Source organism: Heterodontus francisci, chromosome 11, assembly GCF_036365525.1.
Source record: "Heterodontus francisci isolate sHetFra1 chromosome 11, sHetFra1.hap1, whole genome shotgun sequence".
Taxonomy (NCBI): Eukaryota; Metazoa; Chordata; class Chondrichthyes; order Heterodontiformes; family Heterodontidae; genus Heterodontus; species Heterodontus francisci.
The window spans coordinates 95,188,374-95,202,900 of NC_090381.1; the positions used below are offsets into that span (position 1 = coordinate 95,188,374).

Here is a 14,527-nt window from a genome sequence, read left to right on the forward strand (position 1 = left end):
ATTACATGGCTGCAGTGGTGGTAGGGCGGGTAGGGATGTATGGAGTGTCCAGTCACAATCCTCCAGGCATCATGAATGTGGGGACAGGCTTGATGGACCAGCTGGTCTTTTCCTGCCTATCATTTTTGTATGTTTCTATTTATATCAACCATTCCAGCTGCAAATTAGTAAAGCCTGGGTAACTTGACAACAATATCTGTGTACTTATTGGGTTTGATGTGATTCTGTCAAAGATTACTCAAGAAATTAATGCAACACCACAATGGTAAGGCAGTCATAGCAATTGATGTAGGTTGATGGAAATTTCAGGTCTGCTGAGTCTTGCTTTTCCCTAAAGTTCTCAGCTGACACACAGTGATGCTAAAGAATACCATGATATTACATCAATAATTAAATGTGACAAACAACTTAATTTTTAAAGATAAAAATATCATAAATACTTAAAACATAATTTTAAATACAATTTAACACTTTCCTGTTGAATGTCCTGTCTTCCCCTTTCTCCCTATTCTCTCATTTATTTTTATTATTTCTAATATACTCTATCTATTGAACTTTTTTTCTTAAAAACTAACTTTAGACACTTTTGTTTAACTGTTTTCTTCTGCCTATGGAGTTTCACTTGCTGAAAAAAAGTGGCTTCTGATGGGAGTTCTTTTTGAACCAAAGGGCTACTTTTTGGAAGATCAAAACATTGAAGTGTAAGAATTGACATCGTCAGATCATAGATGGGATGGAATAATTTGACATAATTTTCTTTACCAAAGACCCTCTATCACTCACCAGCAAGAGCAGAATGCTTCTTGGCTTACAATCCACAGACTTCTAAAACCCAGATTTCTTGAGACCTAATCAGTACTTCTTGATTTAGCCTGTTTTACCTCCTATTCTTGAAGATATCCTGAACTGTGTGAATAAGTTTCTCAATTCAAAAAAATCCTCATAATCTAATGAATAATATTGCAGCATATCTATGATCTTGTTATGCAGCTCCTTGGTCTTAGTTTGCTCATAGCGAACTAGTTCTTGTTTCGTTCCAACATATGCTGTAAACATTGCGGCTGGTAAGACAAGTTAGGTAATAAGAACAAACAGATTAAGTGTTAAGTAGGTTAAACTAAACTCGAGATTATAACATGAATACACACTTATCACTGGAGATGCTGCAATCTATGACAGTCCGCTTGCTGGTGTTGACTATGATGAAAGGTAACTGGATAGTAGAGTTTGGAGCAGGGGGACTCTGCGTCTGCTGTTCCGTTTGTCGATTCCTCTGTACTAGATTTTTGAACGCTATTTGCTGTAAGTTGGAAACAGAAAAAAGCTTCAAATTTTAATAACAATAATGAAGAACCAGATAAAAAGTGTCAGGGCTTAAAAAAAAATCAGAACCAAAACAAAAATTATCCTTTAGAATACAAAAATGTAGAAAAAAAACACATAAAAGAAAATCAAAGGGAAACTACACAGAATAGTTATTATGATAGATCAAAAATGAAGGAACACAAGTAGCTCAATGAATGTATGGTTTGCAAAGACAACTTGATGTGCATTCATATGACTGACGCATGAAAAACATTAATTAGAACAACGCTGGAAATTAGTGATACATTACACAGCCAAGCAATTAAAACTGCTTTGTGCAAGAGTTTTAGATATGCCAATGTCTTATTATTTTTATGAACACATCAGTTGATGAGGTAATTTAAATAAATTAGATTGAGCCAGTCAAGTTGATACAATTGTTCAGTGGGTTTTGCCTAGTTGTCTTTGGATGCAAGTCTCTCATCTAATTTCTACACAAAGAAATTGCAATCTAAATGTGTTTTTGGATGGGGAACAGGGAGAAGGCAAGTATCAAACAGAAGTGAGGAATTTCTTCCAGAGGGACAAGTCATAGAACCACAGCACAGAAGTAGGCCATTCAACACATCATGTCTATGTCTATTGCTCTGCTCTCTCCCCAAAGCCCTGCCTCTCCTTTGCTTGAAAAATTCAATTGTCAATTAGAACATACAATGGTCTCTGCCTCAACCACACAAATCATATGATGCTCCAATGCTCTACATAAAGATTTCTTTTTGACTCTGTTTCTTTCCTCTCTGTGAGGATTTTAAATTGATGGCCCCTCAACATGGCTTCCCCAATGAAAGGAAATAGTCTTTCCCTATTCACACTATCAAAACCCTCCATAACCCAGCTGGCTGGTTACAATAACAACATTATCAGAGACTTGGGAGCGGGTTAGTCAGGTAATGTTGCAATGTCTAAAACAAAGAAATATACTTGAATAAAAGATTTTAAATGAATAGGCAAGCAAATTTTCAGCAAAAATGACAAATAAATGTCAGGAGTCTTGCTCTGGACCCCAATAAATCTCTTGGAAGCATTAAATTGAATTGCATAAGTTTGACTGCCTAACATTTTTGAAAAATCAAAGGCAAACAGTGAGAGTGAGATCAAGCAAGTTGTTAATTTTTATTGTTGAAAGATCCTTCGAAGCAATGAAGGGGTGTTTGGTCTATCAAGTTCTTGCTGTAAATCAATACCTGGCTGGCTCCTAAATACTGGTTTGTAATGAAGTTGAAGGAGTTGAAATAAATCACACTTGCTACTATGATTTAGAATGGTTACAACATGCAGCAGTGACAGGAAACAGTCAGTAAACCGGATACCATTTTTAAAATAAGATGTTTTAAAATGTTTAGCCATAGTGATAACTTAAACTATTCAAGACCCTTGTAATAAAATGCCACAATGGAATTGAAAGAATGAAAACTTGGATTTATATAGCACCTTTATTGTGGAAGAACATCCCATGGTACTTCAGAGGTGTAATGGGGAAGTAAATGGATGGCGAGCGACTAAAGGAACTATTAGTAGAGATGACCAAATTCTTGGGTTTTAAGGAAAGTAATACACTGGTGATTTGAGACTAACATCATATAGCAGCTTCCAAATTTCAGAAGTGCCACCTGGGGAAAGATAAGGGTGGAGACAAGCCACATCTTGGGGAGGAGGTCAGAAGGGATCAAAAAAGAAAACAAGTTGAATAGATAATTTTTATTTTAAAAATATTTTCTCATGGTGGCACAGATGCAACATTGACGCAAGGCTAAGAACAGCTCCCTTGCCCACATCCTTATGCATGGAACATGCTATGCAACGTTAAAAGAATGATGGGGGAACTTAGCAAATGGGCTAAGGAGATATAAACATAAGCAATAGCAAACGCCATATTATTAAGGTAAGCAAATTACTGGATTTTTCTCTCAACAGATAATTATATTCCTATTTTTTACATCTATCAAATTAGAGGTTTCAGTATGTATCACTGTACTACATGACAATTGCAAAATTTTGTAATGTAACTTTCACATTCATGCTATGTCATGTGATACATAACTACTCACAACAACCTGTCCAAATTAATTTACTCACTTCATCTTTATTCTGATTTAAGGGTTCAAAGGCTTAATTGCACTTCAAATATAAACATAAGCACTACTGGTGCAATTATTCTGGCAAACAGCTAAATAGGTTTTACATGGACACAGATGTGCTTGTTACCTGCAGTATCAATTCTTCAAGCTGAGCCCTCTTTTGTTTAATTCGTTCTATTCGTCTCTGTTTCTCCACCTGAAAATTAAACCGCTACCATTAGAACACAAAGTAAGAAGTGAGTGGGTGGTGGTGGTTTAGAACAGGGCTTCTCAACCAGAGGTCTGCAAGGTTTCAAGGGGTCCACCAAAACACGTCGTCTTGTCAGAGGAGAAAGATTACCGACAATTAAAAGAATGTTTAAACTGAGTGAGCAGGTTCCAAGCGTGAGCCTCTTCCAACTGAAATCATTTCTGTAACTCCCGCCCTCCAGTGGCATTGATTGGACAGTTTCTGGCCCGCTGAGGCTGCAGCGCCTGTCACTCAGAGTAACAAAGGTGGGTTTCTGTTAAAGTACTCATGGGGAATCGGAGGTTGGATTGCTTGTCACTCAGAGTCACCAGATTCTGACCGAGAAACAGCGCCAGCGTTTAATCCAAGATCTCGGAACAAGAGGGGAAGATTCTAAGAACAACAGAAGAAAATCTTCAAGAAATTGAAGAGAATTTAAATTCTATTGAGGATAAAGCTTCAAAGTTGCAGAAACAGATGGAGCAAAAAGACAGGCTGACATTTCTGAAGGTGACCAGTGATATTGTCGGTCAGTTCAGTGACATTTTTCACAAAACTCTTCAAAAAGGTAACCTATGATACTACTGACTGAATAATTTACAACAGATTTAGACCAAGTGTTTTGACTATTTTGGGGCGGTTTTGCTATCGTACCAAGTTAATCTTCTCCCACACTGAATGCAGAATCCTGTGAATGCCTGCAGCCTCAACAGCAGCAGCTTGCAGTTATATAGCGCTGTTGACATAGGCTGGGATTTTACCCTTGGCAGATGGGAGCCGTCCACCGACTGAAAAGTGAACCTGATTCCGCTGGCCTGGGGATCCGACCTGCATTTTGCGGTTCCCCAGCCTTTAATTGTTCTGTGGCAGGACATCCACCCACTTGAAGCAGGAAGTCCCACCTAATAGAGCTGCCAGCCAATCAGTGGACCAGCAACTCTTAGTGCCAGCAGCACTGGGACTGTAGCCCAGCCTCAAGACTAAGATGTCGGGGAGCCCTGGAACCAAGGTAAGATTTTGTTGCCTTGCCGGGGGTGATCGGTTGGGCCCCCGTGAGGCAAGGGTGGTCATTTGGGGGGCCGGGGGAGGGGTGTTGGGGTAGCAGGGGCAGCCCTTCGTCGGGCACAGGGTGCCCAATCATGGGCGCCCCCCTCAACCCCCACCAGGCCATCTGCTTTTGTCAGGTGGCTTTCTCGGGTCTGGCTGCCCGGTCAGCCACGGGTAAAATCTCCATGGCGGTGGGCGGAGGCCCTTATGTGGCCGTTAAGCTCGTCGGGAAGGGGCCCCCGAGCCTCCCGCTCCATCTTATGCCCCCTCCCCCGCCACTGGCGGGGGCAGCGTAAAATTCCAGCAATAGTAATTCATCCATAAGCACTTTAAATGAGCATTATAAAACATTATTTGATGCTGAGCCACATAAAGAGATATTAGCACAGGTAACCAAATGATTAATTGAAAAGGTAGGTTTTAAGGAGTCTTAAAGGACAGAGGTAGAGAGAAAAAGAGGTTCAGGAGGGAATTCCAGAGCTTTGGCAGTAGCTAGCTAAAGACATGAATGTGAATGGTGGAGCAATAAGAATCTGGAATGCCCAAGAGGCCAGAATTTGACAGGTGCAGAGATCCTGGATGGTTGTAGGGCTGGAGGAGGTTATAGATACAGGGAGGGGTGAGGTCATGGAGCAATCTGAAAAAAAACACCAGCAACAAGTTTCACATTAAGTAAAACAAAAATAATATAGATTTAAGTGTACAACTATTTTTTATACAGAAAATAATACTTCTTTTGTGTTACAGGGAACTTTTATAAAACAAGAGGGGAGCCTCAGAAGCAAAATGTTTGAGAACCCCTGGTTTAGATCACCTCACTATTATACCATTAGCCGCAGTGTGAATTTAGTTCAGATGTATGAGCATTAAGGGAAATGGCTTTGGCATACTCAGCCAGTCCCAGTAGGCACAGAAGTGCCTGAAGCTCGTCACTAGTTGGACAATTTTAGTTGGCGAGGCTGCTGCAAGAAACTGTAATGTGGTCCCAGTGCAATAAGCATTGCTATTCAGAAATTAGACATATAGCATAGTCTGAGGCAAGTTAGAGGGAGTTCTCTAAGTATTCTTGATCTGGCTGTTGCGACCAGGTGAGAAGGGGTCTAGCGGGTTCCCGCTCAGCCTGTGCCTGGTTTAACCGTAACACTGTTTAATTTTAAAACACCGTGTTTTAGCTCCCCCTCAGTGAATCCTTGTTCATTGTTCCAATTGTGAGGCAAAGAAGTCAGACAAATTTCCTTAGATTTAAACAAGAAAGGTAGAACTCTAACCCAGTTAACAACTACAAATATGCGACACGACCACGCGTATGCAATAAACACACACGCAAATAGAGACAGAAAAGGTAGAAAAGAAAAAAGGGGAAAAGTTTGAGACAATATCTGTTATTTATTTCCTGTCCTTTGAGTTCAATGTGGAGTCTTTGGTTGCTGCTAAGTCCTGCTATTCATTGGGGCCTAGTTCATGCTTCAGCTTGTTTCGATGTCGGAGTCTTTTCTCTCTTGTTTTTTTTTTCCACTAAAAGCAGGGCCACAAAAAATTGTTCAAAACTCCGTGTTTCTCTCCACGGAAATCTTTCTTGTGGTGTACCTGTCTTCCGTGGGTCCGATGGCTTGGGAGAAGGTGAGAGAGACAGCCTGGAGAGAGGTTTCCTTGCTCCAGCTTCAGTTGCAAAATGTTCCGAATTCTTTTCTGTGTGGCACAAATAAAAGCCCAGGTTTGCCAGCAGGTCAGTCACGTGACTAACTGGCTTAACCACTTCTGCGTTTGTGGATTGTATTGTCTTAGCAGGCCCTGGAATGTGCTTCCTTATGCCTTCAATGTCTGGTGAGCAACATCCATTTGGGTTAATTGGAGCAGGGAATAGTCCTTTGTCTCCACAAGCAGCGTCTCTTTGTATGCAAATATCCTTCCAGCCCAAATGTCTGGTTATCTCTTTAACAAGTCATTTATTCACTCCAGCAACAGTTTAAAATCAATGTTCATAAGACAAAATTAATCTGCCTCATTCTTGGCAGGTGGGGGTCTGCATGACATGGCTTACAGTCCAATCAATCGGCAATGAGAAACGAGACTTGGCAATCTTTTGCCGATGGTAGCCTCTAAATAAGATCAGCTTCCTTGTGATGAATTAAAAATGCTTTGTGTTGATACTGAAATACAATGTTCTATGTCCAAGTCTGGTTGTTATATTCCAGAATGACACTTGATGAAGGATAGTTCTGGAGCCAATCTTTACTCAGTCTAACATTTACTTACAGACCGAAACATTACAAGCATACACCTCCTAACTCAACCACAGGATAGTTTCAGTAAGTGTCTCTTTATACGTGCTCAAATGAAACCACAATTAATGCCCTCCACCTGCATAATTAAACTCAATTGATATACAATTAACAGAGTCCCTTTTTTCTCTTGAAATAAAATGTAAGAGTTAATATGCACAACCAAAATTTTAAAATAAATAAAAGAAACATCCATATTCTGCACAAAACATTACATTGAGATCTCCCTTCCCTAGGACCCCAAGCATTTCTTTTTGTAAAAAGACAGATGATGACCTGCATCAACCCATTTAATTTTAGAGATGTCCTTTCTCTACAGCTTTGTTTCAAGCCAGCTAGGTCAGTTTGTAACCTTTTATCACACTTTTTGTAGAGTGTACAATATCCCACAATGAACCATTATCTACATAACATTCAATGGGTATACTATCTTCAGTATGTCCCTTATATAGAATCTCACTTAAAATATTTTATAAATAGAATCCCATATCCACTGCCTCCACGTGAGCCAGTGTTTCAGCAGCTGAAGTACTTTCAACAATCCTTTTTGTTTTCTTAGCTTCCCAAACTAAAGGACAACATTTCTCATTTTACGCATCAGAAATATTATGAAAACAACTGCACTCGAAAATCCATCAGGAAGATTAGAATGTGAAGCATCACTAAATTGACAAGTTTCATGTTTTTGGGTCATTTATGATGGGAACTTAAGTACGCATTTCTCCAGATTTAATTTTTTCAATATTTTATCTGCCCTTAAAACATTCTCGACTGTTAGGCGTTTCATCGTAGTGATTAATTCCAACATATCAAAACTAGCATCTGGTCTGAGTGCACAAGCAGTTCAACTAACCAATCAAGCTACGCAATTGCTCTGTCTCTTCTTTAGATATATCATCTTTCTGTGATGAACTAGCACGATTAACTGGGGTGAGAATAACACTCTCTAAATAGGATTGTTGATTTAAAGGTATTCCAGACCTACTCTGCTTAATAGCTAAACCTATACATATATAGATCTAAAAGCACCAGAAGCCTGACTCAAAATCTTAAACTCTGCTCTAATCTTAATAACACATTTCTCAAATTCCACAGTAGCACCCTATAAGAAATCATCAACATGCATCATGAAGATGCCTGAAAGTTTCCCTTTATGATACCAATAAAATATGGCAGGATCTTCTTTTAGTTGAGCACAACATATTTTCAGAAAAACAGATCTCACCGAGAAATACCTCATCCTGGAAGCATCAGTCAGGCCATAGACGTATTTGTTTAGTTTCTATAGTTTCCCTTCTGAATCTGCTGCCTTTTCAGAAACATTTCTCTCTGAACAGTATCACCCTAGAGAAATGTGTCTTATATGCCGATTGATCTATACTCCCATAATAATGTGGCCAAAAGAGCTAAAAAGATTTTCAAGATTACTTTTCCAGCTGTGGGAAAGTCCACTCTAACATCTGTATCATGCATTCACTTTTCAAAACCCCTCACAACTAACCTCGCTTTAGCCTTATAAGTCCCATCTGGAAGGACTTTTTCTGTACAAATCTATCTGTGACAAGGCTGCCCCTTATCTGGTGCATGAGAATAAACTCCAAACTCTCTCCAACTGTCTAATTCCTTTTGTTTTGCCTCTCATTAGTTTATCCTCACGTTTGTTGGCAGCCACTAAAACTTCACGATCATGAAGACTTCTCCTTCTAGTTCTGTTCCAAGACTGTTCCATACCCTTCATTTCATTGTGTTATCTATTCAAGCTATAGCCTCTACTTGCACTTTGATGTCTGTCGGGACTACTGCTATGAGATCTCCCTCTCACACTATCAGAAGCTCTTTCTCCAGAAATTGATCATTTTCTGATGTAAGAGTCACTTCCAGACCCAGAACGTGCACTGTGCTTTCTTACTCTCCACTCTTTCACCCCATTCTGCCAGTCTGTGGACTTTGCTTCTTGGTCATCATCCTGAACATTCAACCAATATTTAAACTTGCCAGCAATTTTCCTGCATGTCCTACAATTATCGCATCCCTCCATTCATTAGACCCTTCTGGAACATACGTCACCCAAGTACCCACTCTGGGCAATTGCCTTTGGATGTGATAGCTCTGTCCTGTGCGTCATGGTCAATGACATTACCACTATCGAGACTTTGATCTACCGTATCTGTTCCTCAGGACCTTCATCATAAAACATGATCAACAAGGCACCTCATTTACTTCTATCAGCTGCTCAGAGACTGAGATTTTGTGATTAATCCAGATTAACCGTGAGAATGAACCCTAACAGTTTGACTGCCATCTTTGATAACTACTGTCTTACCATCGTGAACAGGGCCTTTCTATTCCCAATGATCCTCTCTTTTATAATACCAACTCTCCTGAAATAGGTTCTGTCTCAGATAGTCTTATACAATGCCTCAGAGTTCTCTGAAGTTTCTCCGAGACCTCAGCCTTGAAGAAAACCCGTCTCCCTGCACGTAAAGCATTCAAATATGCAGAAAAAATTGAACAAATTTTTAAAATTCATTTCATCGGATGTGGGCGTCGCTGGTTAGGCCAGCATTTATTGCTCATGCCTAATTGCCCATGAGAAGGTGGTGGTGGGCTGCCTTCTTGAACCGCTGCAGTCCATGTGGGGTAGGTACACCCACAGTGCTATTAGGAAGGGAGTTCCACGATTTTGATCCAGCAACAGTGAAGGAACTGCGATACTGTTCCAAATCAGGATGGTGTGTGGCTTGGAGGGGAACCTGCAGGTGGTGGTGTTGCCACGCATCTGCTGCCCTTGTCCTTCTAGGTGGTAGAGGTCGCGGGTTTGGAAGGTGCTGTCTAAGGAGCCTTGGTGCATTGCTGCAGTGCATCTTGTAGATGTACACACTGCTGCCACTGTGCGTTGGTGGTGGAGGGAGTGAATGTTTGTGGATGGGGTGCCAATCAAGCGGGTTGCTTTGTCCTGGATGGTGTCGAGCTTCTCGAGTGTTGTTGGAGCTGCACCTTTCCAGGCAAGTGGAGAGTATTCCATCACACTCCTGACTTGTGCCTTATAGATGGGGTCAGGCTTTGGGGAGTCAGGTGGTGAGTTACTCGCCGCAGGATTCCTAGCCTCTGACCTGCTCTTGTAGCCACGGTATTTATATGGCTGGTCCAGTTCAGTTTCTGGTCAATGGTAACCCCCAGGATGTTGATAGTGGGGGATTCAGCGATTGTAATGTTATTGAGCAGGAGAATAATCACACAGCACAGAAGGTAGCTTGGGATTTCGTCCACAGATCAATTGATAGGGACTATACCCTCCAATGATCTAAAATGAATTCTATGCATGACCTGCCAATGCCAGAGCAGTTGCCAACTTGCAGTTTGGTTGATCAACTAAGGTTTTATGCAGTATTTCATTGATCACCGCATGATTCCTTTCACTGAGTCCATTGCTAAAAGGACATTCCGCTGTCGTATTCACCATAATGATCATGTTTTCACACATGTCTCTGAACTCATCATTGGCAAATTCCCCTTCATTATCAGTCAGAAATTTAGCAGGTGCCCCAAGTGTGGTCCCTATCCATTTTTCCATGATTTTATCTATAAACGCCCTTTTGTCTTTACTCTGTATTATTGTAGAAAGATTAAATCAGATTGCCAGGTCTATAAAATGTAGAATGAAAATATTCCTGTCTTTGTCCCATACCTTTAGATCCATGGCAACTAGTTTGTTAAAGTCACGTGCCAATCGAAGACTTAGAATAGGATGTGGCTGCATCCTCCGATACTTTTGACAGATTTCACACTTCTCACTGTCCCTTCCATTAGTCTTGTATATTCATCAACCATACCTGCATTCTTTAGCAGGGTTTTTAATCTTGGATAAGTAGGGTGATCAAATTGTCTATGTAACTTTAAGACAATTTGCTTTTGTTCTCTGATTCTTATCACCTGATACCATTAATGCTCGTCTAACACTCTGCTGAGAAACATCAGGATTTGTTAAGGGGATACAATAATGTTCTGATTGGGTAAACTGTAGATCCACTGACTTTCCAAAAACAATTGCCATATCATGCACCACATCAACTTTCATTTGTGCTTTTTTCATAGAAGATTTACTCAACAGCAAAGATATCTCACTAGAGAATACATCCGTACTGATAAAACAGCTATTTTACATGGAATTACAACTCTCTTAATGACCTCATCATCAAACGTAAAGCAAGTAGTGCTTTTATATTCCTTAATCTTGTGTCGATCCTCACTATTGAGTGAATTTAGATAACATTTTAGCCAATCTGTTCTGCATACTGTAGAGGTGCAAGCATTATCTAGCACAGCACAGCTGAACGGGTCTGCGACAAACACAATCATCACAGGACGCAAGTTCTTTGTGACTAGTACAATTTGTTCAGATTCATCATTAACTTCATCTTCTCCCTTAGAATTCTCTGTCATGTGTCATTTCAAGGATCCTGCTTCTCCGCTTTGGGCATAATCATGCTTTGTGTCTCACCTGAAGCAACGATTAACTGTTCCTTGGGCATTCCTGGAATTTATTCCTCTATTATTACTGTTCCAATTCTGTCTTCAGCTGTAACAGCCAATCTGCTAAGGGTGCTTTTATCCTAATTCCGCCTGTCTGTAACTCTTCCATTGTACTGGTGCCTGCGTCCAGTATCTGGACCATTTTGAAATCCGGCAATCATCAAGTCCTATATTCTTTGTGTCACTGTGGAATCTCCCTTTTCTTTCACCAAGACTACAGGAAATGACCAATACAAAAGGAAAGTACTGCGGATGCTAGAAATCTGAAACAAAAACAGAAAATGCTGGAAATACTCAGCAGGTCAGGCAGATCAGATGCTGCCTGACCTGCTGAGTATTTCCAGCATTTTCTGTTTTTGTTGTAGGAAATGACTGCTTCCCCAGGAATTTTTTCAAGACTGCAGACATCTGATACATCTCTCCCTGAGAACCAAACATCAGTTAGAACTAAGAGCCTGTCCATATGTAACACCTTAGCACAATCCAGCACTATAAATGCTAGCACTAAACCAGGAATCTCTAAATTGTACTTCCTCAATCTTTTATACAGTCTGTTAAAGTCCATGATATATTCCTCCATGAATAACCATTTGTTTTTCAAAATCTATCAGACTATGCCTCATAGGCATTTAACAGATCATCATCCTGTAAATTTCATCCAAGAACTCGAACTGAAGATCCAAACCTTCATTACTACCCAACTGACAGGCATCCAAATAATACGTTATACGTTACAAATAATCCAAACAAAATACGTTATTTCTGATTTTACTTCTGGTAGGAAGCGACAATGCCAAGGCCATACCTTGTTTTCTCTTTGTTAAGAACGTAACCCATGTCCACATAGCCACTTCATTCTTCCACTGGCCATATGAGAACATTTGAGGGTAATCATACCCTAACAACTTACACTTGCTTTCTGCCATTTTTCACATTTTTTGGATTGTAGCCTTCTGTCTGAATTTTTTTTTTCTTAGTTTCCAACCTTCACCTTCAGGCAGCCATCTTCTGCTACCATATTCTATTCCAGAAATCCAGTTAGTGAAGGATAGTACTGGAGCCAATCTTTACTCGGTCTAACATTTATTTACAGAGTGAAACATTACAAGCATACGCCTCCTAACTCAACCACACCAGTTTCAGTAAGTGTCTCTTTATATGTGCTCAAGTGATACCTAAATTAATGCCCTCCACCTGTATATAAATAAAAACAATTGATATACAATTAACATTAGTCACCTTTCACAAGATGATGAGTGCATAATGGTTTCCCTCCCCGTTACTACTTGTGTATTCCAAATGACTGAAGTGACATAAAAGACAACGGGACCATTACTTCCTCTGAATGGGACTCCAATGTCAAAACAACGTGGCAACCGAAGACCTACAGTCAAAAATTTGAGGTATGTGATGACATTCTGTTCCAGCAGAGAATGTCCTTGGGAGCATTTCATTCCAGTAATATTCTGATGTTAGCTTTAGAAATTGAAAGGATTTGAGGAATTACATCCCACTTATATGGCCCACATTAGCCTTACAAATGTAGTGCAGATGGCGGTCTCCAAAATAGGATTAGCTGACTTCCAGATGATTGTTTTAAACTAGATGTCCATACAAATTGGGGGGGGCGTGGCTTGGGGCTCCCTTTATCGATATTAGATTTGAGAGGAGGAGGAGGGTGGGAATCCACTGTGTAAAACTGACTATATTTCAGAGAATGAGAATTCTTATCTTCTGTAAGTATTGCACCATTTTCTGCCTTCACTATTTCAATAACATACCGAGGGAGCAAACTTGTTAGTACAACGCAAACAAAGTGTCTCATTAATATTTCAAAGTGAGTGAATTTATGAGCAGTAATATATGGGTGAAATAAACTTCATATCAATGTAACTGAACAAATCCTTCTGGATCCAGATTTCACACAGTAATTCTTAAAATTTATTTTTGAACATCTAAGAGATTATATAGGTTTAGTTGGAAGTACATGAAATAGCTGCTGGCTGCAAGAATCTTACATTTCCTTTGAATTATTCTGCTCAACCGAGATTTTAAAATGTACTCTAACCTGCAATTATTGATTCACGATTTAAAAATAGCAGCGCTGTTGACTTAAGGGTTTTGCCATGATTTGTTTACTCATCATTAACACAGATATTCCATTTACTGCTACATTCAGGATAGTATTCTTAACTGTCCTCAACAACTGAAACTTTTCCATTAGATAACCAGGATTTGAATTAATGGAATATACAACAAAAAGTACAACATACAATTAATCCATACTGCAGTAGAGTTTAACAACTCTGCTGGGTCCTCCTTTTCAATTAGTTCTATAAAAGAACATGAGAACTGATGCGGCCAACATATCTCAATGACAATTGCTATACTTCAGACTTTTGATACGAATTTTCCTGTCTTATTTATGTCTACTGATGCCTATTCAGAATCCAGTTTAAATTTTTCCTCACTGCTCTTTTTTATTTGCCAGCTACAGATACCCTCCCACACCAGTTGGTGTAGTAGAGCTGTGCTGCAGATGTCTAACATGTACATAGCAGAACCGAGAACCAACTTGTTAAGATGGTAATTAACAATTTCCAAGACACATTGCAAATGTACCCTTTCGAAGTGTACTTGTAAAGTATTTGTAAGAATTTCTTGAACACAACTTGCTGTTTTTAAGTACAGTATGCTTATCCAGGAGCAGGCCTCCATATGGCTACTTAATTAGCCATTTTTTTCAGTGGTGTATTACAATGCGAGTTCATGCTTTGCACTGAAAGGGAGGAAAAAAGCTAAACAAAGAAAAAAAAAATAATTTAAAGCTACACATGCCTTGCGCCTGTGCAAACTGGTCAAACTTCAGTGCCCCAGCTTCAATTACTCTTCTGTGCCAAGTTAGTCAATCTCACCAAGGACAGTAGCAGAAACAACACAATTTGTTTCAATGTCTCCAGACTGTGAAATTGATAGATTGCTTTTGTTCATCA

General features: G+C 39.8%; 1 protein-coding gene across 9 annotated transcripts in view; it reads right to left on the minus strand.

Annotated features, from left to right (window-relative positions):
- LOC137375400 (transcription factor Dp-2-like) overlaps nucleotides 1–14,527 on the minus strand; it is a 223,856-nt gene that overhangs the window by 16,230 nt on the left and 193,099 nt on the right. For all 9 annotated transcript variants that reach the window (XM_068042569.1, XM_068042567.1, XM_068042565.1 and 6 more), the window contains 2 exons: nucleotides 3,571–3,639; nucleotides 1,149–1,300 (listed from right to left, as the gene is read on the minus strand). In XM_068042569.1, coding sequence (XP_067898670.1) covers nucleotides 1,149–1,300; nucleotides 3,571–3,639 — 221 coding nt within the window. The remainder of the gene's footprint in view (nucleotides 1–1,148; nucleotides 1,301–3,570; nucleotides 3,640–14,527) is intronic.